Source organism: Ochotona princeps, chromosome 16, assembly GCF_030435755.1.
Source record: "Ochotona princeps isolate mOchPri1 chromosome 16, mOchPri1.hap1, whole genome shotgun sequence".
NCBI lineage: Eukaryota > Metazoa > Chordata > Mammalia > Lagomorpha > Ochotonidae > Ochotona > Ochotona princeps.
In genome coordinates, this window is record NC_080847.1 from 29,708,176 (window position 1) to 29,735,731 (window position 27,556).

General features: G+C 43.9%; 1 protein-coding gene across 3 annotated transcripts in view; it reads right to left on the bottom strand.

Annotated features, from left to right (window-relative positions):
- The window catches only part of LONP2 (lon peptidase 2, peroxisomal), a 113,743-nt gene that overhangs the window by 45,560 nt on the left and 40,627 nt on the right, over positions 1-27,556 (bottom strand). For all 3 annotated transcript variants that reach the window (XM_058673994.1, XM_058673995.1, XM_058673996.1), the window contains 2 exons: positions 23,198-23,339; positions 1,031-1,181 (listed from right to left, as the gene is read on the bottom strand). In XM_058673994.1, coding sequence (XP_058529977.1) covers positions 1,031-1,181; positions 23,198-23,339 — 293 coding nt within the window. The remainder of the gene's footprint in view (positions 1-1,030; positions 1,182-23,197; positions 23,340-27,556) is intronic.

The following is a 27,556-nucleotide window of genomic DNA, read 5'->3' on the forward strand; positions in this document are numbered from 1 at the left end:
GCTGGGGATCCCTCCAACTGAACTGCTGATCTCAGAACCCCAATCATGAAGAGAATTTCAAGTTCCATGGTCTGAGCATGGAGTGCGAGTGTCAAAGCTGAGCCTCCTCAGAGGCTCAGACGGAACGGTGGACAGCATATCCAAGGGCACATGCAGGAAAAGGCGGTCCATTGTAGCCTGCAGCGGACACCTGGTACCACAACAGAGGATGGAGGACAGAACAAACCGATCCTCTGCCCCAGCCATATGTTGACAGTGAGGATCTGGGCAAGTGGAGACTCTAAGGTGACTATGTCAGCCAGTGGATTCTGCAGAGATTTCATCGTGGTTGGAATGGTGAGAGTGGCAGCAATTCAGAACTGCTCAACTACTGAAACCACGTGAGCAGTGCCCTTGGAGCATGCCCCACATCGGGGACCCTGGGGTGGGGTGGGAGGTCAGGTGGTGCTTCTCCCTTTATCTTCCTCCTTATCCCAGATACACACCCCCCAAAAAAATGTGGAAAAAATGGTCTTACCCACTTTCCTGTAACCCTTGATCCTTAGTGCCCTAATCAACAATTTGTAAAGATTATCGGAAACAAACAAGCAAGCAAACACAAAACAAAAACACCTCAGTCCTGGATAGGTAAGAAGCTAAGCTGAACATGGATCTTACATTAATTATTGATGTTAATCTCTTACTGTGCCTAAATTATAAATTAAAATTTATTAGAGGTATGTGCAAACAGGAGAAAACACTCTATAGACCTCCATTACGGCCCATTACTACCTGTGAGCTGAGTCAGCCACTGGCCTCCCGATGCAGGGACACCAGGTAACAGGAGGGTGCTTGAATGGGCAAATGAACTTCTGCACTCAAAACCCCATAGCATAACAAGGTGGAGGAATCCACCATGGGGGGAGGGCTTGGGGAGGGGTGGGGAGAATCCCAATACCTATGAAACTGTGTCACATAATACCGATTCTAAAGAGTTATACTCAGACAGGCTAGACGCATCAAATACTAGTTTTCTTTATAAATCATGTACCTGGAACCTGAATGATCTCCATCCTGTCCAACAAAGCAGGTGGAATAGTAGCAGTGCTGTTGGCAGTGGCTATAAAAAGAACTTGAGAAAGATCAAAGGCCACGTTTAGATAATGATCTGTGAAGTTATGGTTTTGTTCAGGATCCAGTACCTGGAAGGAGAGGTGGGAGGAGGAGAAAAATAAACAATTAAACAAAGTTAGTAGCTCCAACAGAGAGCAGCATAGATTAAACACACAAGATATTGTTGTCAAGCCTGATGGCAAGATTGAACTCAGCACAGTTCGTTACATGCTGGGATAACACTAAATGCTAGGATAATATCATTCTCTGCCTTTCTTGCACTCTAAATATATTTTTATAAAGTGAAATATGTTCAAAGTCAAAAAACTGTTGAAAATACATAACAGTAAAAGAAGCAAAAGTCGTATTTTAAGCAAAGGTTTATTTATTTCAAAGGCAGAGTCACAGGGAGAGGGAGAGAGAGAGAGAGACTGTTGGTTTACTGCCCAAATGGCCACAGGGGTGGGGCTGGGCCAGGCTGAAGCCAGGAGCTTCCTCCAGGTCTCCCATGTGGGTGTAGGGCTTACACACTTGGGCCATCTTTCCCTGCTTTCTCAGGAGCAAGGAGTTGGACAGGAAGTAGAGCAACCAGAGCCCAAAACAAAGCCCACATGGGACATCAGCGTCGCAGATGGTGGCTTCATCCGCTGTACCACAGGGCTAGCCCCCCAAATCATACTTTAAGCTTTGTTCTTACGTCTATTTATCATGACTCCTACAGCGTCAATCTCATGAGTCCTGCGGAATGCATTTCCCCCTGCCGACACATCTTTTTTTTTTTTTTTTAAAGATTTATTTATTTTTATTGCAAAGTCAGATATTCAGACAGGAGAGATAGAGAACGATCCTCCGTCTGATGATTCACTCCCCAGGTGAGCACAATGGCTGGAGCTGCACCAATCTAAAGCCAGGAACCAGGAGTTTCTTCCAGGTCTCCCACGTAAGTGCAGGGTCCCAAGGCCTTGGGCTGTCCTCGACTGCTTTCCCAGGTCACAAGCTGGATGGGAAGCGGGGCCACCAGGATTAGAACCGGCACCTACATGGGATCCTGGCGCATCCAAGGCTAGAACGTTAGCCGCTAGGCCATGCCTCCGGGCCCATCTTAACACTATGGGAATACATGGTAAATGTGTACAGTGTTTTTAAATTGTTAGATTAGAAATTATTATGGTGCTATATTCTGATACACGTAACTAACAAACAAAAAAGACTTAAAACACCTTAAAGCAAAATCTTTCTGATAATGAACACAATAACATCAGTTCTTAATATTTCGATACATTATGCAATTTACAAATTAGATTCTTAAAATGCATAACAGAATTATCAAAGAGACTGTTATCTTCTTTAGGTTACTCTTCAAAGGTTTGCCAGGAGGCCTACACAGAACATTTGATAAGCCTAAATAAGCCATTAAGATCCTGCTACATGCTTTCCGAGCCACCTCACATACATTGCCACCTTCATCAACATCACGTTACTGCAAGTAGGGCTGACACACGTGTCAAAATTAAAACACTACACTTTTACTAAATAACCAGCTTTTCCTTGTGTCTGATTCTTTTTTAAAAAAGATACGTTTATTTTTTTTAAAGAAATCCACAAGTTTGTCTTAATTAAAGGCTCTTTATAGGCAATCTTCAACTATATTACATATTCAACACTGTTAGAAACTCAGGGTTTGTCTAGCATATACTTTCTAGGGAACTCTAGTTTGAAATTTTCACAAGATTTAACAGAATTTTAGTAAAAATGCATCTTTAAGTCATTACAACATTATCTGATAGTGACGAAGACTCTCTCCTTTGACCCAAACCTCAGTGAAGCTCCTCTGCTCTACCAGGCCCCATGCGGCTCTCTCCTCCGCACAAACTCAGTGAGGGCGCACGTTACAGTAGCAACAGACAAAAAAATCAGTGGTATTTTTATAAATCAATAATGAACTTGCTGAGAATGAAACTGTAAGAGCAACCTGATTCATAACAGCTTCAAAAATACTTCACGTAAGTTTTTTCATTTACTTTAAAGGCAGAATTACAGGAGGAGGGGGGAGAGGAAGAAAGGAAGGGAGAAGAGGGGGGGGTGGAAATGAGAGAGGGGGAGGGAGGGGAGAGAGAGAAGGTTGGGAGAGGAAAAAGGGAGGGAAGGAGGAGAAGGGAGGGAAGGGAAGAGAGGAGGTCGTCCATCAGTTTGCTGCTTTCCTCTCCAAATGGCTGGGCCAGGCACAAATCCGAAGCCCGGAGTGTCTTCTTGCAGGGACCTAAGCACTTGGATTGTTTTCCACTGATACTCCAGAAGCATCATCAAGGAGCTGAGTCTCAAACCAGCGTCCATACGGGATGCTAGCACGGCAGATGGAGGCTTAACTGGCTATGCCACAATGTCACCCCCTTTGTATGAATTTAGCCAAGGATGTGAGAGACTTTCTACAAGACAATAATGCAAGAAACTAAAGACACACAAAAAATGGAAGATCCTCTCATATTCATGGATTGAGACAGTATTATTTAAATGTTCATATTATATACAGTGATTTACAAATTCAACAATTCCCATCAACACACCAGTGACATTCTTCACAGACTAGGGGAGGAACAAAAGACCTCAATTAGTCGAAGCAATCTTGAGACAAAAGGTATGACCTTGCAAAAGGAAGCCCCACAAAAAGCATCATCATATTATTTGACTGTAAGATATACATATTACAGAACTACTATAACCAAAGCAGCTTGGAACTGACAAAAAAAAAAAAAAAAAAAGAGAGATTCCAGAAACGAAGCCCTGCATCTAGAGTCAACTGATTTTTCATAAAGGTATACATGGTAGAAAGGACAGCCTCTTCAAACAATGGTGCTGGGAAAACCAGATAACCATACACAGAAGACTGAAAGAAAATATTCATCTCTGGCCCCACGTGATAGCGTAGTGGTTAAAGTCCTGGCCTTGCATGCACCGGGATCCCATACGGGCGCCGGTTCTCATCCTAGCAGCCCCACTTCCCATCCAGCTCCCTGCTTGTGGCCTGGGAAAGCAGTTGAGGACAGCCCAAAGCCTTGACCCACTTGGGAGACCTGGAAGAGGCTCCTGGCTCCTGGCTTCAGATGGGCTCAGCTCCAGCTGTTGCAGCTGCTTGGGGAGTGAATCATCGGATGAAAGATCTTCCTCTTCTCCTCTCTGTATATCTGTCTTTCTAATAAAAATAAATAAATCTTAAAAAAATCCATCTCCAACCCTAACTTTGTACCCTATAAACAAAATCAACTCAAAATGAATCAAAGACCTAAACATTAATGCCTGAAACAATGAAACTCCTGGAAGAAAACATGGCGAAACACTGCAAGACATCACTATTAGCAAAACAAAACAAAAAAAAAAACTTTTTTAGATAAGAACTCAAAAGCACAGGCAACGTAAGCAAAAGCAGACAAGTGGGATTTATCAAATTAAGATGACACTGTACAGCAGAGACAACTTCTAGAATAGCAGAATATGTGTGCAAACGATTCATTTGACAGATTAATGAATATGCAGGAGTATTCATTTATTACTGTTATTATTTAGGACATACCAAATTACTCAGGATATAGCAAAACTCAGATTGAACAACAAAAACAAAAGCAATCCAGTTAAGATGTGGGTGAAAAACCTGGATAGTACAAACATGAAACGTAAGCGCCCAACAAATAAAGAAATGTTGAATATCAGTGGCAAGAGAAAGGCAGACAAAACCGCCGTAAGACGTCATCTCACTCCAATTAAAATGGCTATTCATCAAAAGGCCAGAAAAAAAAAACCATACTGATAAGGACATGGAGAAAGGGAACTTCTACCTCTGTTGGCTGAACATAAATCAGTACAGACATTATGAAGAGCAATATGAAAGGCTCTTAAAAAGAGTTCCCCCATATGATACATTGGATCACTCTCCAGTGTCTGCCTAAGGAAGTGAAACCAATCTCTCAAATAGACACCAGCACTCCGATGTTCACTGCAGCACTAAAACATTACCCAAGACGTGGAATCAACTTATCACCGGACGAATGGATAAAGAAAATGTGCTATTTACACACAATGTAATATTATTAAGCCGTTAAAAAATGAAATCCATGGGGCCAATGCGTTGGTCTATCAGAGTAATCCTCTGCCCATGGTGCTGGAGTCCCATATGAGCACTGGTTTGTGTCCTGGCTGTTCCACCTTACACCCAGCTCCCTGCTTACGGCCTGGGAGAACAGTGGACAATGGCTCAAAGCCTTGGGACCCTGCAACCGTGTGGGAGATCCAGAAGCAGCTTCTGGCTTCAGACTGGCTCAGCTCCCTCCAGCTGCTGCAGACACCTGAGATGTGGACCAGTATATGGAAGAACTCTGTCTTTCCTCTCTGCAAATCTGTCTTTCAAATAAAAATAAATCTTAAAAAAAAAACCTGTACAAGGAATATCTTTCAAGGCACACCTCTAATAACCTTAAGAACCCCACATTGGCCGCACTTCTAAACAATAACATCCTAGGGACGACACATTAAAAAAAGTCAACCTAAACTTAGCACGATTGCTAGGAAAGAAGAAGGGTAGTGGGGGGGAGATAGAGGGAGTTTGCATAAGGGTTACCAAATCACAAATCCAAGTGCATTCCCCAGCACAGAGGAGAACAGTTCACAACAATGTCCTCTATGTTGCGTAAAAAAACAAAACAGAGGACGTACTGGACTCCAGACATGAAGGAAAGGAACTGAATGGCGTCAAATGGAAGGTCTCTCTCTGTCTCGCCTACTAACTCTGCCTTTCAAATAAATTTTCCCCTTACAGTTGAGGGGCAAGTTGGCTGGACATAACTTTCTGATCCCACTGTGTTTTTCCCCCTTCTACACTTCAAACATTATCAACCTTACTGTCCACTGACCTCCAAGGTTTCGGAGGAGAAATCTAATCTTATGGGGAAATGATGATGACAGAGCTTCCTTTCAGCTCTAAAGATGTCACTATAATGTACCTTATAGCGTCTTATTTGTTACAGTATCATGACATAAGATCCCGGCCTGTGAAAGGTGAGGACTTTAGCTGCTAGGCTACCATGCCAGGCCCAAAGCTGAATGTTTGCAGTGTGGCAGAATGATGTACTTTTGACTGTTACTGAAGGACTATAGTACTGATATGGGGGAAGGGGAATGAAAAGGGTAAAATGGAAAATCAGATGGACTCCCAATGAAACTGCTTACTCTATCTTGACAACAGGATGCTGGACTCTGCCACTGTCCATGCCCGCAATGATGGACATATGACTGTGTATGAAGAACTATACTATAGTAATGACATAGGGGAACTCAGTGAGGGGGGAGGGAATTGAGGAGGGGATGTCAAGTCCCAGGGCCTATGGAACTGTATCACAAAATGATAATAATAAAATTAAAAAAAAATTGCAGCTGCCTGAGGTAGGGACCAGTCTAGGCTAACAAGAAGCTGACCAAAAAATGTAAAGAGGAAAACTGGGATATAAGATGTTAATTTGAGGCTTTTAAAAGTGGACTATCACAGACCGTTTAAAAGACCATGTGAATGCCCAGGGCACATTTGAGAAGGTTCCAAACCTCCTGCGCAGCCGACACTGAAACTGATAACATAGAAAGTGAAGGCCAAGCTGCAGGTGTAACTAACTGCTCATGTGTGAAGGACTTGCTTCAGCACACACACACACACACACACACACACACTCTCTCTCTCTCGCTTTTTCTCTGTCACTCCCTTGGTAACATGTGGGAAAGCTGTTTCTGGCACTTAACAAAAGCTCAACGGTTAGTGGATGACTAAACAAATGGAGCAACTTCAAGGGCCAAACACTAGAGGTGACCACACATTAAAGAATGAAACCAGGAAATGTACGAAGCAAATAGCAACAGGAATAACAAAAATAGCAAAACGAACATATTCTTGGGCACGGGGAAATCTAATTATAATATTTAAATATGAGTACAGTGCTTTATTTTTTCACTTCTTTGAAAGTTAGAGAGAGACAAACAAGAGATTCTATTCCTGGGCTCATTTCCTTATTTGGCTCCAACAGTCAGAGCTGGGCTGGCCTAAAGCCAGGATCCCAGAACATTCCCCGGGCCTCTCACCTGGTCTTCCACTTGTCGGAGACCCAAGCACTCAAGCCATCACCCACTGTCTCCCGAGGTGCACATTAGCAGGAAGCCGGGTCAGAAGCAGCGCAGGACTTGAACCCATGCATTCTACTATAGGATGTGGGACTCTCAACTGATACCTTAATCCCTGCACCAAATGCCCCTATCGTAATATTTTCAATCTTTCCTCAGTTCCAACAAAGAAATTATGAGGCATTCGAAGAAATGTAACAGTATGGTTCAGACATACTTAATATTTCTGGAGACTGGATGGACAATAAAGTGAATGCATTTTCACCCTGTGGTGCAGTGCACTAAGCTGCACCGATTCAAGTCCTGCGCTTTGCTTCCAGCCCAGCTTCTTCATCACGCACACCCTGGGAGGCAGTGGATGATGGCTCAGGTATGCAGGTCCTGGGGACCCCCGTGGAGACAGGACTGGGTTTCAGGCCCCTGACTCTGGCTTGAGCTTTGACTGCTAAGATCATTCAGGGAGTGAATTGGTGCACGGATGATTTTTCAGTCTGCACTACAAATTAATAAATACATCTTTTAAAAGGGAGAAATATGGCGTTTTGAAAATATTTATTTATTTATTTGAAAGGCAGATTTATAGGGAGGAGAGAGAGGAAGATCTTTCACCCATTGGTTCATTCCCCAGGTAGTTGCAATGGCTAGGGCTAGACCAAGCTGATGCCCAGGAGCCAAGAGCTGCTGGTCCTCCCATGTGGGTGCAAGGTCCCAAGGCTTTGGGCCATCCTCCACTGCCTAGCTAGGCCACAAGCAGGGAGTTAGGTGCAAGTGGAGATGTTGGGACACAAACTGGCTCCCATGCAGTATCCAGGCACTTGTATGGAGAGGATTGGTCAATTGAGCCATTGTGCCAGGCCCAAAATACGGCATTTTTTAAAAATGTGTTTACCAAAAAAGAAAAACTAAAGGAAATCACATATAAAGAATTTCAGGAAATTATGACAATGATATCTTGACAAAAAGGGAATATCAACCAAAGGACAAAAATAATAAAAATAGAAATTTTACAGTAAGAGTATAGTAACTTGAATGAAAGATTAACTAGGAGGGCTCACCCAATTCAAGTGGCACAGCTAGTGAGCTTGCAGACAAGGCAAACTGAGACTGTCCAGTCTGAAGGACACGAAAAGCATCAAAATCACTACAGAGAACCAAATTACACCAGAAAAATGAAAAAAAAAGAAAGAAAGAAACCTGGAAGGAGAGATATAGAGGCATAGAGAACACGTGAAGAAATAATGGCCACTTTCCAAAGTTTGACCAAGAATCTACACATCCAAGAAGCTGCACAAGCACTAAATAAACTCAGAGTCTCAGTTAGGCACATTACACTTGATGGGTCAAAAGACAAAGAATCTCCAACACAAAAAGAGAAAACATGACCTTTGTTAGGGACCAGGGAGTAACCTCTGCTGTGGCCTTAGGATTTAAAACTCACTGAGAACACACAGTGAAAATGCAGAAAGAGGAATGTTGCTAACCAACAATCCTAGGCCCATCAAAACTATAAAAATGAAGGAGAAAAGTGAGATATTTCCAGATACACAAAACATGAGAGAATCAGTTGTTAATGGAGCAGAATACAAGAAACAGTGAGGGCTGAAGTGAAAGAAACGAGAAAATACCCACATGAGTGAAGAACACTGAAACAAGTACCCCTGAAACACACGTCTTTGTAATTCCTGTCTGACCTGAAAGGCACCTGCATAGAGCAATAATCACAGGCGATGCTTATTACTCATGACTCTACATCCTGCTAAAATTTATCTGCAACCCAAAGTCAATATTTAAGTATTTCTGTCATCATTTTCAGACACATCACTCAAAGCACATGTTTCAAGCTGAGGGGACACTGCATGGTACCCTCCCTTATTCCCACTCTCACACTGCACAGTCTCACACTGCACACATCAAGCTGATGTGACACTGCATGGTACCCTCCCTTATTCCCACTCTCACACTGCACACATCAAGTTGAGGTGACACCGCATGGTACCTGTGGACTTGTGTCATCATTTCTCTGTACTTTTTGTTGGCGATTTCGCTGCGTAAAATGATTCCCAGGTTTGGCGCGGTAGCCTAGTGGCTAAAGTCCTCACCTTGCATGTGCCAGATCCCATATGGGTGCTGGTACTAGTCCCAGCAGCCCAGCTTCCCATCCAACTCCCTGCTTGTGGCCTGGGAAAGCATTCGAGGATGGCCCAAAAAACTTTGGGACCCTGCACCTGCATGGGAGACCTGGAAGAGGCTCCTGGCTTCGGATCGACACAGCTCCAGGCTTTGCGGCCACTTGGGGACTGAATCAGAATAGGAAAATTTTCCTCTATGCACTTCCTCCTCTCTGTATATCTGACTTTCTAATACAAATAAAAATAAATAAATCCTTAAGAAATGATTCCCAAGGGTTAGTACTACAAGTATGACTTAGTGTTCCTAAGCGTAAGAATGCTGTGATGTGCCCTATGGAGAAAAACACATGTATTGCTTAAGATTCATTCAGGCACCAATTGTAGTGTTGATGACCACAAGTTCACTGTTAGTGAATCAATAAAAATATTAAATAAATAGAAATTCACACACATACTGGCTCTTGGGAACCTAACCCTCTACTATCCCTTGGAGTAAAAATCAGCATGTGCTACACGCTGCTAAACTGCTACATTGTTTACTGTGACTTACAGGCTACTGTCAATAACGAGCAGCATCTGTATATTACTGTGCTGGAAGGCTCACAATGTGAACAGCACGTTGTAATGACAATTCCGCACAGCAACAACTGCACAAAGGAAAGCAGAGGGAAGGAGAACTTACTGTAACAAAGGTTTCCACATGATTTATGGTGGCTGATTCTTTTTTTTCTGTGTATTTGCTGGAGAGCTAAATTATTTTATTTGGTCCATAATTAAATCTTTTTTTTATTACATTGCATTATGTGACACAGTTTTATAGGTACTGGGATTCCCCCCACCCCTCCCCAAACCCTCTCCCCGTGGTGGATTCCTCCACCTTGTTGCATTGCCACAGTTCAAGTTCAGTTGAGATTCTTTCATTGCAAGCATATACCAAGCATAGAGTCCAGCATCTGATTGTCCAGATAAGTTCAACGGCCATGTGGTAGATTCAAATGGGAGTGGATGATCTCAGAGTTCTTGGCCTCCAAAGGCACTCCAATTTCCTGTGTTCTCCTTGGCAGTTGGGATGTAGTCCTTGGTGCCCGTACTGAAAGTTCTTGGTGAGGATCTGGGAGTCTCCAGGGTTGGGATACAAGTCTCCTCTTGTCCCCCTGCACTGCTCTGGGGTCCCCCCTGGCCCCGCTCCGTGCGTATGAGCTCCTGTTTAGAGGTTGTCAGGATTGCTCTTGATTCCCCCATATGTCTTTGTAGTTTTACTATTGTCTAATGCTGATTCGAGTCTGTTGTCTATGAATTACCAGTTATGATCCTGGTAGGTTATATTTCATGTCTTCCTCACACATTTTAAGGAGATGGAAGATTTCTCTGCTCTTCCCGCCCCATTATGGAATAACATGGGGTATTAAAAGTATATTAGGTCAGGGCCCGGCGGCGCGGCCTAGTGGCTAAAGTCCTCGCCTTGAACACCCCGGGATCATATGGGCGCCGGTTCTAGTCCCGGCAGCTCCGCTTCCCATCCAGCTCTCTGCTTGTGGCCTGGGAAGGCAGTCGAGGACGGCCCAATGCATTGGCACCCTGCGCCCGTGTGGGAGACCCGGAGGAGGTTCCAGGTTCCCGGCTTCGGATCGGCGCGCACCGGCCGTTGCGGCTCACTTAAGGAGTGAATCATCGGACGGAGGATCTTCCTCTCTGTCTCGCCTCCTCTCTGTATGTCTGACTTTGTAGTAAACTGAATAAATCTTTTAAAAAAAAGTATATTAGGTTTTACAGTTCTTTGATGTAGATTATAAGCAGTCTAACTCACATTGATTATTGGTTCATTAGTTACTTCACAATATCTTATTGCATGTGAGATAGGATGTTTGAGGTTGAGATAATATTACATTTTACAGGGACTATTTTTCATATTGACATCATTTCATCTTAAATCAAGGCAAACATGTGATATCCAACCTTTTGGGATTGGCTCATTTCCCTTAGCATTATGGTTTCCAGTTGGGCCCATTTGGCCACAAAGAACTGCATTTTGTTTTTCTTAATAGCTGAGTAGTATTCCATGGAGTAGATGAACCATAGCTGTCTTATCCAGTCTTCTGCTGATGGGCATTTTGGTTGCTTCCATGTTTTTGCAATTACTGATTGTGCTGCTATGAACATAGGGGTGCATGTTGGTTTCTCGTGTAACAGGTGTTTTGGATATATTCCTAGGAGTGCTATTGCTGGATCATATGGTATGCAGATTTTGAGTTGTTTGAGTGTTCTCCATACTGATTTCCATAGCAGCTGTACCAACCTGCAGCCCCACCAGCAGTGGAGTAGGGTTCCTGTTTCCCCACATCATTGCCAGCAAGTGTTGTTGGTGTGTTTTTGTATGTGGGCCAATCTTACTGGCGTTAGGTGGTATATGGTGACTAATTCTACGTGTCAGCTTACAGAATGTTTTAGAGATAATTATCAGATTAACAGGTAAAACACAGAACTTAAAAGTCAAGTAAAAGAGGCTCAGCCTGATGGCCTAGTGGCTAAATCCTCGCCTTGCATGCCCAGCATCCCATGGAGGTGTCAGTTTGTGTCCCGGCTGCTCCACTTCCCATCCAGTTCCTCACATGTGGCCTGGGAGGGCAGTGGAGGATAACCCAAAGCCTTGGGACCCTGTACCCATGTGCGAGATCTGGAAGAAGCTCCTGGCTCCTGGCTTTAGATGTGCTCAGCTTTGGCTGTTGTGGCCACTTGGAGAGTGAACAAGCAGACAGAGAATCTTTATCTAATTTTCTCTGTAAATCTGCCTCTCTCACAATAAATAAATAAATCTTTAAAAAAAAATTTTTTTAAAGTAATTCAAGCAATTCCTACACTTACGGGTGGGCCTCCTTGAATCAGAGGGACCAAAGAGAACGAAGACAGGGCTCCCCAAGCAAGAAGAAATTCAAAGCAGGGCCAGCACTGCGGCAGGGAACGTGAAGCCTCCACATGCAACAAGGCATCCGCTACGGGCACTGTTCTACTTCAGGCTGCTCCCCTACAACCCAGCTATCTACTAATGTGCCTGGAAAAGTAGTGGAGGTGGGCCCAGCAGCCTGGGCTCCCTGAACCCACGTGGGAAACCAGAAAGAAGTTTCTGGCTCCTGACAAGCCTGGCCCAGTCCCAGCAGCTGTGGGCCACTCAGGGAGTGAAGCAGAGGATGAAAGATTCTTTCTCTGTAACTCTACCTCTCAGATAAAAATAAAATTTCTTTAAAGAAACAAAGAACTGAAAGTCAGACAACAGCCCTGAAGCATCAATCAGAATAAGCCAGTTTCCTGTGGGAGAGGGCTCCTTGGTTGTGGCCGGGAACAGTGAGGCATCTGGCTGGCTGGCAGGTGAGCCAGGCACCCTGTAAATACCCACATCCAGTTTCCTTTCCTGTTATGACGGGCTGATGAGACACTCTGCTACTGGATCTGAATTTAGTTCAGTGTTCTCAAAGAGACAGAAACTGCCTTTTCTAGAATCGATAGGAAATTTGCAAAAATAGAACCTCAGCCAACTCTAAAGCAGAGAAAATTATGTAAGTAGCATTTTAAACAATTAAACATTAAAATCACAATAAAAATAAGTGCTCAGAAATTTGAAACATCATTTCTGTAAACTCTAGTAAAAGTCAAACTCAACATGGGTACTACAATCTATTTAGGATAGTAAAGTTCAGGGGGCTGGCAGCACGGCCATAGCAAGTTAGGCCTCCATTTGAGGCTCCAGCATTCCATAGAGGTGTAAGCTGGTGTTCTGGCTTCTGATCCAGCTCCCTGCTGGAAAAGCAGCAGAGGGTGATCTGCGTGTTTGGTCTCTGTGCTCATGTGGGAGAACATGAGCAAGCTCCAGGTTCCTGGCTTCAGACTGGCCCAGCTTCAGCCATTTGGGGATGAGCCAGCAGATGGAAGATATCTCTTTTTGTCTCTTCTTTTCTCTGTGAATCTTCCTTTCAAGTAAAAGTAAAATCTGCCTTTTATTAGGAAAGCAGATTCACAGAGAAGAAGAAGAGAAAGATGTTCCATTTGCTGGTTCACTCTCCTAATGGCCACAATGGCAAGAGCTGAGCATATTTGAAGCCAGGAGCCAGAGGCCTCTTTTGGATCCCCATGTAGGTATGCAGGGTCTGATGGTCTTGAACCATTCTCCACTGCTTTCCCATGCTGGATGGGAAATGGAGCAGCCAGGACACAAATCAGATCCATATAAAATGCTGGCATTTGCAGGTGGAGGATTAGCATGCTGAGCCATGTCACTGACCCCAAATAAACAAATCTTTATAAAAAATATAGAACAGGTTCAGAAGAAAGAAAGATAAATAATCCCTTGAAGAGAGTTTAAGAGGGCTCTTCTCTGGAGACACTGAGATGTTCAGGATACCTATAGATTCCAATATTTAGGGAAAGCAACTCCCCATCTTCACTTTCATCTACAGTGAAACCCACAAGATATCAAACTCTTGTACGCACACACAAACATTTTAATAATGCTAAAATCATACACACTACAGAAAGGGATGACCAAGAATCATCACACATTGGAGAGAAGCAAAAAGATGAAACAGTAAAAATGTGGAAAAAGTAAGCTACTAAGATCAATACGTAAGTTTGCAAAGCTGTAGGTTTTAAGGTCAACAGAGCAAATATAAAGCGTACTTTTTCTTTATGTTGCCAATAACCAGAAACTGGAATTAAACCAAGAACAGAGACAACTCAGACCTTAGAGACAGTGTAAGAGCTATATGCTGAAGGCAAATCACTGCTAAGAGACACGGAGACAAAGCAAATGGAAAGAGAAACAGTGTCCACAGGTGAGGGGAGAGAAGACTCTTCAGTTGACCATTCTCCCCAAATGATATCCAGTGACACACTAAAGTCCTAACAGAATCACAACAAATGATCTTTGTGGCAGTTGAAGAGAAAGCTCCTAAAATTTACATAGAAAGGCACACTGTAAACTAGAATCTAGAATAGAAAAAAAATTTTTTTGAACAAAAAATTGCTAGAGATAATACTGACTTTGATTAAAGACCCGATGTAAAGCAGCAGCGTGGGCTCAGTGTGGTATTGGTCTAAAGACAAAGATGGATAGATAAGTGAAGCAGTATGGGTATAATATGTACCATACAGTCTAAAAGTATTACTTAATAAAGATACCCAAGGGAGTATGACGGGGATATCACTCAGCAAGTAACGTCAGGAGGACTGAATGACTATAGTCAGACAGACAGACAGACAGACAGACAGACAATGGAGGAGGAGAACGAGCAAGAGTGACAGAGAGGAGAGGGGGAAGGGAAGGAGAAAAAAGTATAAAGAAAGGACAGCTTTGATGCTTTGCACATATACCAAAAATTCACTCAGCATGATCACAGACCCAAATGTTACAGCTAAAAATATGAAACTTCTAGAATAAAACATGAGCAAAAAGCTGTATGATACTGGCATAACCAAGATTTCTTAATTATGACACAAAAGCCAAACCCATTAAAGAAAAATACGATCTTCATTAAAAAATAACTTCTGCTCTTCAAGACACCACCCAAAGACACCATCATTAAAATCAAAAGCTGAATTACACAGTGGAGAAAATTACTGCAAAACATGTCTGACAACGAAAATGTATCTGGGACACACAATCGTTACAGCCTATAATAAAAAGATAATTCAATACACCGTTAGCCAACAAATTAGATACAACACCAAGTGAGAAAGGGAATGGCAGAGTCACACGCAAAGATGTGCAGTACATCACTCATCACTAATCATTAGGAAAATGCACATTAAAATCACAACAAAGCATATCTACAAGGTTGACTACAGTTACAAAAATGTACCATGTATCAAACACTGGGAAAGATGTGAAGCAACTGGGTTTCTCCTCCATGGCTGGTTAAAATAGAAAATGATGCAACCACTTAGAAAAGTTAATTTGGTAATTGCTTAAACATTAAACATATGCTACCTACAATATGACCAAATCATTCTACTCCTGTTTACTTAATCAGAGAGAAGTTTGTGTCTATACAAAGATTTGTGTAGAAGTGTTCATGGAAGCTTTATTTTTAATAGTCATGCCCTTGAAAAATCCAAATGTTCACTGAAGCGTGGACAGACACAGTAACAGCAGTATTTTGGAATAATGGAACCTTACTCAAAAATAAAAAGGAAAAGCTACTGATAACACAACATGGAAGAATGAATTAACACTGAAAGAAAAACACATTACTTAAATTTCCATTTATATAAAATTCTAGAAAAAGAAATAATTTATAGTAACAGGAATCAGATGACTGGTTGCCTAGGGATAAGAGGGAGATCACAGAAGAGCATATGGCTAATTTGGGGATAATGGATACTGCTATTATCCAAATTTCTTGGAAAAGCACTTTAACTTCATTTTTGGAATATTCATTCCAAGGACACAGAGATACAACTGCACCACAACTGTAGCAAGTGCTTAGGTTGCAACGTATCTAGGCACTGCTGGAAGAATAGTTCATAGCTGGCGGACATCCTGGGCCTGGTTAAAGCCAAATTTCTGTTAATAAAACTAGTGTGCCAGCATAGTTGCCTATTTTGTGTGTGTGTGTGTGTGTGTGTGTGTGTGTGTGTGTAAGATATGTGGGGGGCAGACGCTCGCACATCAGCAGACAGGGTCTGGGGGCCTGTACACAAGTGTGTTCCAACTGTCAGGAGGTGTGTAGACTGGCTCCGGGGCAGGCTGGGCTAGGCTAGGCTATCACACCTACTGGTTTGCAAGAAAGCCAAGAATACAGGCATGTTGGGCAGGGCTAGGCTGCAGCATCCACCAGTGAAAGCTGGGCCTGGGATTAGGCCAGGCCAGGCGATGGGTTATGCTAGGCTGGGCCAGAGCAAACACCAGCATTTGCAGGGTCTGTGGCTAGGAGTGAGCCTGGCTGGGAGCTAAGGTGACACCCTGTCTGGCTAAGGTTCCCACCAGTGGGAACAATGGCTGGAATGGGGGGTGCAAACTGGGCTTGACATGGCTGTAGCATCCCTTGGCATGGGTGTGGACTGGTATGGGATGTGCCAGACTGGGCTAGACTCCAGCACTTTTTTTAAAAAAAGATTTATTTATTTTTCTTGGGAAGTCAGATATACAGGAAGGAGGAGAAACAGAGAGGAAGATCTTCGTCCAAAGATTCACTCCCCAAGTAACAACAACGGCTTGTGCTGATCCGATCTGAAGCCAGGAGCCAGGAACCTCCTCCGGGTCTCCCACATGAGTGCAGGGTCCCAAGGTTTTTTGGGTCATGCTCGACTGCTTTCTCAGGCCACAAGCAGGGAGCTGGATGGGAAGCGGCGATGCTGGGATTAGAACCGGCGCCCATATGGGATCCAGGCGCATTCAGGGCGAGGACTTTAGCCGCTAGGCCACGCCGCCAGGCCTGACTCCAGCACTTTTTAATGTTTGCAGGAACCAAGGTAGGTGTAGGACAGGCTGGGCTAGATCCAGGCATTAACTGAACCATGCAAAAGCTGGGTCTGGGGGTGGACGAGGCAGGGCTAGGCTGTAGCTAACAATAGTAAGAACTGGAATGGATGTAGCCCATTGGGCAAGGTTGCCGTTCTTGCCAGGACAAGAGCTGAGCCAAGTCAGGTTAGGCCAAGAACCCACCAGTGTGTGCAAGATCTGTGACTGGGAGGAAGCCTGACAGAGGAGCTTGGAGAACTCCTCTCAGGATGCAGTCCCTGCAGGTGAGCACCACCACAGCATGAACCAGCAGCTGTAAGATCTCGCTCTCACTCTTTGCCTACCAAATATACATATATTACAATTATGATTATTTTAATGTGGAGTACACTGAAGTTTACAGAGCATGCTACGTACATTAGCTGTTCAGTGTTTCAACCACTTGTGAAACAGCAGGGTTTTACTGAGCTTCTGGGCAAGTGGGAGGAAGAGGATATTAAGTACCAAGACATTTGGTTCTTGCATACTTTATCTTGCTTCCTTCTACATCACCACAGGCTGTAACAAACTGATGCTTTATAACTAAGCTATAGCAGTAACTAGGGGGCTCAGGTAGCATTTATTTTGAGGGACAATTAGAGGCTCTCATACTTTCATTTTGGAGCAGTAATTAAAAAAACCCCAAAACATTGCTAAAAGAGCTAATACAAAGGGGTTTATATCAAATAAGAAAATAGCATTATGCCAACTGCTTGTTATCAAAGATCAATAAATATTACCAAATAACTATCAAGCACAGGACAGGGACTCACATTCTAAATTCCCCCAAATAGTCGGTTAAGAAACTTAGGTTTTGGGCCCAGTGCAGTAGCCCAGCAGCTAAAGTCTTTGCCTTGCATGTGCCAGATCCCATATGGGTGCCGGTTCTAAACCAGGCAGCTCCACTTCCCAACCAACCCCCTGCTTGTGGCTTGTGAAAGCAGTTGAAGACAGCCCAAAAAACCTTCAGACCCTGCACCCATGTGGGAGACCCAGAAAAAGCTCTTGGCTCCTGGCTCCTGGCTCCTGGCTTCAGATCAGCTCAGCTCTAGCTGTTGTGGTCACTTGGGGAGTGAATCATTGGATGGAAGATCCTCCCATCTCTCCTCCTCCCTTTATAATCTGACTTCCCAAGAAAAATAAATCTTTAAAAAGAAAAGGGGGAGGGGGGACTTAGGTTTTAAGGAATTACTCTGAAACCCTTTTCAGCAGTCTACTAGGAAAATCAGAGTATAATTTACACGGGAACATTCTTCAGATATTCTAAGTCTGGAACTACTAAGAAACTACTAAGAAACTACTAAGATCTTGGATAATGTTCACCACTTCCAGGTGCACAATGCTTCAGAGAAAGCCGGTTACTAAGCTAGAAAATAATGATCTTACGAAAATAAACAAAACCAATCTAAATCAAACCCATAACTCCAAGCTGTTGGGCTTTCATGTAGAGAAATTTCATTTTCTTTCTGGGTCTCTCACGTGGGTGCAGGGGCCCAAGGACTTGAGCAAGCCTCCACTGCTTTCTCAGGCCATAAGCAGGGACTGGACAGGAAGCACAGCGGCCAGGACTTGAATCAGCCCCCCCACCCCCATATGGGATGACAGCACCGCAGGCGGAAACTTTCTGTTACACTACCAGGTTGACCCTAAGAAACTCTGTTTTACAGTCCTAACACAGCCCATTTCTGAGACTAACAGAGATTAGTCTTCAGTACCTACTGAGGGGCAGCAGGCTGTCATTACTTGTAACACCAGCATCCCATATTGGAGTGGCAGTTTGAGTCCCATTTCTGGACCATCTTCCTGCTAATGTGCCTGTGAAAGCAAAGACAGCCCAAGTTCCTGGCCCCTCTAATTCATGATGGAACCTGGATGGAGTTTCTGGTTCCTGGCTTCAACTCAGGCCAATGCGGGTTATTCTGGGCATTTAAGGAGTGAACCAATAAATGGAGGCTCTCTCTTTCTATCTCTCCCTTTATCTCTGTTGTTCTTTCACATAAACAAACAAATAAGTAAATAAATCTTTGAAAAACAAATATAGGGAAATACAATTAATAATTAGGTAGCAACTGGGATTTTGTTTCAGGCAATCAAAATGCAGTTTCACTATTTATAAGACACTTATCCAAGACCATTCTTTTCTTAAAAAAAAAAAAAAAAGACTGCAAAACAGACGAAAAACAGGAAGCTGAGGGAACCCAAAGCAAGGGAATAAAAAAGGAAAACTTTCACAAAGCAGCTTTCCTTTGAATTTTACCAATCAACCTGAATCAGGAACACTTCATTTAAACAAGGGTCCAGGAGGCCAACAGAGATGCTAAGACAAGGAAGAGTGCTGGAAGTATCCTTCACGAGGCAGTCGTGTGCCCCCAGCAACGTGCTGCAGGTCTACTCCTGATAACAAGAGTTCCCAGCACAGGATCACTGGGCACAAGCACACATGAAACTGAAAACACATGTTCCTGTGAGGACAGACATGCCAGTGCTGTGCCATGGCACTCCACCCTCATCCCTACCTTCCTTCCCAAGTCTCAGGGAGACTTCTCTGGGCAACCTGACCAGTTCAGAAGAAATGATCTAAAATTACAGATGTAATGTTTCTTCAATCCAAACAGCTCACATGACCAACCCTGCTGTGAAACTGTCAGGAAGCTCCATACCTCTGCTCACAGCTTCCAACTGGCTATTTTATTCCTCACTATTAGATAGGAACACACAAACAAGAGTTTCCAGACATCTAGTAAACGATTCTAGTAGCCATGCTCAGACCAGACAGCAGCACCTACTCTGGCCCTTGTATTCACCACCAGTAGGAACCACAACACAGCCAGGGCAATCCCTCTGCTCCCAAATCAGGCCTGTTTCCAGCCAGTGGTTGCTCTGACCCAGCTTGGCGTAGTCCCTCACCTGTCTTAGCTTTTGCTTTTGGATGCTGTCGCCTGGTCTGACTCAGCTTGCTGCCAGTCCCAACTCTTGCTGGCAGGTGCTAGAACCCAGTCCTGCTCAGTCTGCTCCCATCCCTGGCTCATGCAAACTGACAGGTGTGACAGACTAACCCAGCATGACCTGCTCTCCATCCTGGTTTCTGCACTTGCCAGTGGGCTAAGATTTGCTCAGCCTTGGACAGTCTGCCCCCTTCCAAAACCAACTCACATGTTTGCCAACGGATGGAGCTACCTTGCCCAGCCTGCCTGAGCCCAGGCCTGGGCCACATGCTCACCAGCAGGAGCTATGACCCACCAGAGGACTTGCCCAAGTTCCCACACTCGACCCACTCCCAGACCCAGATCCCATGCACGCCAGTGGGTGTTAGGTTCTTGCCTGGCTTAGCCTGCCTCTCCATCTTGGCCTTTATTGTGTTGTAAACCACTGGTGAATGTTGTGGCCCAGCCCACTCTCTCTACACTCTTTTAGGATGCACATGCAGGTGCTGCAGCCTGGACCTGCCCAGCCTATTCCCAGCCCCAGGACCCATGAGTGTTGGCAGGCTCCTTGGTCACACCTAGCTCAACCCATTACCACCCCAACTCTTAGGAAACCAGTGGGACTTGTATTTTCACAGGGTTTGCCCACATATCTCCTACAGAATCTACCTCCAGACCTGGTTCTCTCGCTTGCTGGTTAATGTCCTGGCCCTACCTAATATAACCCATCCCCCGTTCCAACCTTAGGTCAGGCACTGGGATCTAGTTCTGTTAGACAGGTCCCCAGCCCTAGCTTTCACATGAACTGGAGTGTGGTGGTCAGCAATGTTCCACACCAACAAGTCCTTCTCAGGACTCCCATGTGTGCTGGTGCATGAGTCTGACCTACATAGATCTTCTGGTATATTCCCTCCAAACCACCAGGTCTCAGTCTCCTCGCTTACCTGCAAGCACAGTGGCTCTGTCATTTGGAGTCCCTCAGGATTCATTCCTCACCTACACCTATGGTGGCCTTATCCACTGATGTCCCAAGGCAGTGACTCCACTCCTCCAGGTCCTCAGGGCTCATCACAGGGTAGCCAGCGGGCAAAGCCTGGCACTGTTGGTGCCCTGGCTGCACAGGCCAGGATGGTTTCAGCTGCCTGTAGGCAGCCAGGCTGAGCTGTGCCCCTCCCCCACCACCCAAAGGAGGACAGTGGAATTTCAGGGTTCCATTTGCATACCCAGGCCAGGCCAGAATGTTTTTTTTTTTTTTTGCTGTTTTCTTTCTTTCGTCTTGTCTTGTCTTGTTCTGTCCTGTCCTGTCCTGTCTTGTCTCGTCTCGTCTTGTCTTAGGATGGCTTCTTTAGGCAGCCAGGCTGGGCTGCACCCCTCCCCCTACCAGCCAAAAGCAGCCATTGGGGTTGAGGGTACCATTTGCATGCCCAGCCCTAGGAGAGGTGAATTTTGCTTTCAAAATATTTCAGTCTATTTCTCACAGAAATAAAAGGATATACCATAGTCACGGAACAAGATTCATACCATGTAACATGCAGACAAAAAAAAATTTGCAAAGATCAACTTATAGAAATGTTGCTTTAAAAATAAAGCTAAGGGGTCTCTGGTCGGGGCATCGTCAAGCTCAGATCCCTGACTCCAGCCACCGCGTGCATGTGGTAAGCTGTCTCCAGGCCTGCCTGGGGTCCAGGGGCTGCTCCCTTGGGGGTGAGTACACTGAGGGGGGGTCTCAGGGGCTCGGGCAGGCACAGGGCACACCTACCACCATCATTGGGCAGGAGATAGGATTGGGGAGGGGCACGACCTTGGGCCTGGGGGCTGAAACTTCTGGCAGCCCACTGGCTGCTGGTGGGTCTCAGGCCAGGGCGTCTTCAAGCTCAGATCCCTGACTCCAGCCACCACGTGCACGTGGTGAGCTGTCCCCGGGCCTGCCAGCGCACCAATTGGCACCAGGCTCTGCCTGCTGGCCACCTGGCTTGAGCTCTGGGGTTTGGTTCTTTGAATAGCTGCTTATGTAGCTTCACGTTGAACCCACTGTGCTTCTGGGATGTGAATCAATCCTATAGATTCCCAATGACAGAGTAACTTATCCTTTGAAGAACTTGTAATCACTGAACAATGCTGACCACCGAACACTGGTCCATGCAAAACCTAAGACTCAGGCCTTGTCTAGCAGGAGCATAGCCTATTACCTGACATGATGGTGGGTCAGAAGACAGGTCACATCAAGCAGGGCCACAACATTAACTAGCATGCTAGAGAACCATATCTAGGGGAAGATTCTGTGGGGGATGTGTGGGCCAAACCCTGTGGAATTTCTAGCCCCACTGGTTAGTTCAAGAGAAGGGGTGGTGATGGACTAAGCTAGGTGTGACCAAGGAGCCTGCCATCAATCACAGGTTAAGGAACCGACAACAGTCTGGACTGGTCAAGGCAGTAGCACCTGAATGTGCACCCTGAATAGGGTGTGGGGTGGGCTGGACTGCAATATTCACCAGCTCATACAAGGCCAAATGGAAGGCCAGACTGCTGCCTGAGACACTGCCATCCTTCATTGGAGTACCAGTTTGCGTTCTGGGTACTCTCTAATCCAGCTTCCTGTTAATGCACCCAGGAAAGCAGAACATGGCCCAAGTACTTGGGTCCCTTCCACCAATATGGGAGACTCAGATGACGTTCTAGGCTCCTGGTTTCAGCTTGACCTAGCCTTGGCCACTGCAGCCATTTGGGGAGTAAACTACAGAAAAGAAGGCCTTTCCTTTTCTATCTTGCGTCTATCTCTTTTTGTGTCTCAAATAAAATCTTAAAAAAAAAAAAAAACATTCATTACGTGGTTCCATTATGGAAAGCAGTTATATAACAAACATAATTATTCAATAATAATGAAAGATAGAATTTATATTGGAAGATATGGGGCATAAAAATAATACATGTGGAACAAAATTCATGCCATCATCTTCTACAAAGAGAATTTTATAGATAATGCTCAAAAACAAAAACTCAAGAGATAGTAACACACTCATACTATTTTGAACATGAAGCTAATCAATGAAAGTTCAAGAAGTAAAGTATGCAAGAAGTGGAGAACTTCAGGTGTTGGCAGCTGCTTGGTAGGTTTTTGTTTTTATTTGTTTTGGTAATAATTTTGTAGAATTGCTTGTCTGTATGTAATTACCATGCATACAATTTTGTTCAATTATTTAATAAAAACAAAACAAAAAAGAAACAAAGGTAAAGTAAGTGGACTTAGCATAAAGTGAAAAATAAACCTCCAGGTCACAGTGAATCAGACTGCTTCAGACTTCAGTCTGTGCCAAAATGGTTGTGCCCAGGTCAATGCACGCCAATGTGCATATTCCGTGCAGATTACCGACTCTCACCCATACTCTTCAGGTGTGAGCACAGAATCTTACCTCAAGCAGAGCTGCTGCAGGATCACCCTGTAGACTTTTACCCAGCTTGTCAACCTCATCTAACAGGAACACTGGATTGTTAACCCCAACAGTCTTCAGGCCATTGATGATGCGACCGGGCATGCTGCCGACATAGGTGCGCCTGCAGAGAACAAGCAGCGCGTGCAGCGCAGTCAGACACCATGGCAAGAGCAACATCCTCGGGAAACCACAACTCAGCACCGCAAAGGGGCGGGTTAGCTCTTACTGGGACACAGCACAAAGGGATTGCTCAAGGGGACTTCAAAGAGTTCGTGGAAATTGGAATTAAAAGTTTCATTCCGATGCAAATAAATCTGAAATCCACACATAGATTTTCTGTTTGTTTTCCATGAAACAGTTTTATATACAGGGATTCATCCTTGCTCTTCCCTGTCTTCTTCCCCATTTTGTCCTCCAAACATTTCTCCCCGTAATAACACGACAGCACAGTTCCTTAGTAAAAGTTACAACTTTAACTCTTTGATATTTAAACAGATCATGAAATGGTAAGTACAGGTGAAGACAGAAAAACTAGCATTGCAAACAGTCTTTTTTTTTTAAATACACATCTCCTACAAACTTTTCAAAGACCCTGTGCACATTTAATAGGTTCTATGAATTATCAGACTAAATTTCTATCTTGTTTTCTACTTATTGTGGCTGCATATTGCTTATGATACTGGAAGAACAACAGGTCATTTCTGTTTAAACAAATCGAAGCAATACTGCACTTGATTCACAGTTACGGTTCTCACTCTTTTTTGATTTTAAAATGTCTCAAGAGTATTACAGATTCAATTACCATGCTTGTTATGGTGTTTCACAGCCTTCTAGAATTTTGACAGAAGCACCTTATAACATATTAAAATGTCTGTCCTGGGACAATGGGAAGAATAACATCCTTCTCTGCATGGATATTAAAATTAGTTCAAAGCGCCACTCAGCATGTGGCACGTGCGCGCGCATACACACACACACACACACAAATGTTAAACTCGTTTTCAGAGGTTTCATCTGTTGTTAATTGCAGTAAGCAGATTCTTTTTAAAGATTTATTATTTTTATTGGAAAGGCGGATATATAGACAGGAGGAGAGACAGAGAGGAAGATCTTCCATCCGATGATTCACTCCCCAACTGAGCGCAACGACCGGTGCTGCGCCGATCCGAAACCAGAAACCTGGAACCTCCAGGTCTCCCACACAGGTGCAGGAACCCAATGCATTGGGCCGTCCTCAACTGCTTTCCCAGGCCACAAGCAGGGAGGTGGATGGGATGTGGAGCAGCCGGGATTAGAACCGGCGACCATATGGGATCCCGGCGCGTTTAGGGTGAGGACTTTAGCCGCTAGGCCATGCCGCCGGGCCCCTAAGCAGATTTTTAGTTAAGATTACTTACACCAAAATTCCTTCTCCCACTGTGGTCTTTCACATAAAATGGTATTGAGTTCATGTGTACTAACTAGCACAATCAAGTTTAAGCAGCATTTGTCGAGTGCAATAAAATTAGAGGTTACATTATCATATCTGAATAATAATCACCTGAATAATTATGACAGATGCAGAGTATGGCATGAGACAAAAACAGGTATACTTATCAAATTGAAAATAAAAGTAACTTTTTCACAGAGATTTTATTTTAAAGTTGTTTATGAAACTGACTCTTTTTTTTCCTAAATTTTTACTTTAAGAAACAATTGGTAATTTTAATTATAAACTTGTTCCCTAAGCCAGGTGCAAAGCAAATGCTAAGCCTGAACAGACATAAAGGCTGCCTGCCCACTACAGAAGCAGCAGTGTAAGTGGAGCAGCAGCCGTTATCTCAGGATTTGTAACAAAGCCGATTCACAGGGCAGCCCTGAATTCTGCCACATGACTGGCATAAAGTAGGACAGAATAAATAGAGTGACCTTTGGAAAGACAAGAAAGCTTTTAAAATATCGTGGGAATGCCTTTCATCCAGGGAAGGTGACCAAGGCCCTGGAACCAGACACAGTGAGCAAGGTTCTGCTATAATAAGGGATTAGCACATTTTAGATTGCAGAATAGAATAAAGGGTAAAACCCAACATTAATAAATTCAAATTATTTCTCTAGATTACGTAATAGATTTTTCCATTACTCTGATTTTTAAGATTGATAGGCAAGGGATTTTTTTTTTTAATCTCAAAGCTTCTAAGAATCACTTCTTGCTGGACTAACTGTTGTTTATTTACTTACTTGCTTATTTATTTTTTTGTGGATGGACTCCAAAAAACAGAACTGAATTTGAGACCTACAGCCATGATGAGAAAATAATATTCTAGACAGGCATAAAAAATAGGAAATAGGGCTGGTTTCACGATGTAATAGGTTAAGCCTCCACCTGCAACATCAGCACCCCACATGGGTGCTGGTTCATGTCGCAGCTCCTCTACTTTCTGATCCAGTCCCTTGCTTATTATGGCCTGGGAAAGCAGTAGAGGATGGCTGAAGTCCTTGGGCCTCTGCACCCATGTGGGAGACCTAGAAGAAGCTCCTGGCTCCTAGCTTTGGATCAACTTAGCTCTGACCCTTGGGGCCATTTGGGGAGTGAAATAGCACACCAAAGATCCATCTGTCTCTCCTCCTCTCTCTAACTTTGCCTTTCATATAAAAGCACATCTTTTTTTTTAAAGGGGGAAGCATTAAAAAAAAGAAACACAGATATCAGCCACTATGCATAACCAATTCCTCCTAAATTTCCCAGTGCTTCCTAGATCCTACAGAATATGTGCACACCTGTTCCCTACAGAACAGATCTGGAGTTCAACGTTGGTCACAATCTAGTACCACCAGCTTCTCCAACTTGCAGTCACCACTTGTCGCCCTTTACACTGTTTTGTTTTTGTTTTGTTTTGTTTTGTTTTGTTTGTGAATGACAATTCTAAGTAGCCCTCCTGATCACCGTTCACAAAGTGACGTTTCCAATAACGGAATGCCTACAACACATCTCATGCCTGCTTATGGGTACCTGCTCTGAAATGTCAGCAGGCACTGTGATGACAGACTGGTCTAAACAGAAAACTGACTGCTGGATAAAGAGTGCCCACACTGTGCTTCACTGGCTCAAGGAAGTAGGAACCCAAAGCAACCCTGCATCGTCATGTGAAGGTGCTACAAATCCTTGTATACTACTTTGGGTTCCTCTTCTACACAGTGGCATAACAGTGCCAACCTCATGGATTTTATGAGAATTTGGAAAGAACACAGGAGAAGACTACAGCATAGAGGCTGTCACACAGTAAGCTTTCCAAAGGTGCTACCAGTAACAGCTATTTTATATTTAATTTTGGTTCCATGGAAAAAGCAGCCAAGAAACAACAGTACTTGAATTTGAGTCCTATTTCAATTTCTGCCCCAGGCAGGGAAGTACCTCTTAAAAATATCTTTCCATAGCACTATGCATACTCAAGTCTCTTAGAGCTCCTCAGTCACAGGTACCACCACATGGGCACCATGCGTGGAGAGGTCAGCAAGGGACAGTGACTACGACGCCACTCAGAAGCTGCTGAAGAGGTCCACAATATGACTCACATCGGATCAGAGAATTCACATCAAGCAGTTAGTGAACCCACACTGTTGGGAGTGTAAATGAAGTAGTGCATCTGACTCCCAGGCAAGTGGCCTGGCCCTTCACTGGAAAGTGTATTTCTTTCAAAAATAAGAGGAAATAAAAATGACCAGTTTATCATTAACTGGTTAAATGATTAACTTATGGGAAGATTTTTAAAAAATATTTTACTTAAAAAACTTTGATTTTTGCACAAAATCTAAAAACATTTACTACCCACACAAGTTTTCTCAGAAACCTACTTCACAAAAATGATGGAATAAACCAAGAACGAGAAAGACACAGAAAACAAGAAATCCAACATGGCAGGAAGTGATCCTGGGAAGACAGCTATACATTGATAGATAGCAGATAGAAGTTCGTGTCTTAGGAAATCTTCAAAAAGGGATAGGCATATTATTAGAAACCATGCACAAATTTTCAAACTTATGCATTAATTTCTAAATTTTTCTTTTTCTTATTTGAATATCACAGCTACACAGAGAGGGAGAGAGATCTATCTGTCAGTTCACTCCCCAGATGGCCGCAGACGGCTAGGAAGGGGTCAGGCTGAAGTCAGGAGCCAGGAGCTCCATCCAGGTTCTCCATGTTGGTGGCCAGGGTCCATGTATTTGGGCCATCCCCTGCTGTCTTTCCCAGACCATGAGCAGGGAGCCAGTACAAGTCTTACAGTCAGGTTAGTCTTTGATGCAAACTGGTGGGATGAATTCTGGGTCTATGCGAACTTATTCTGGTTTAAGTCCACGTTT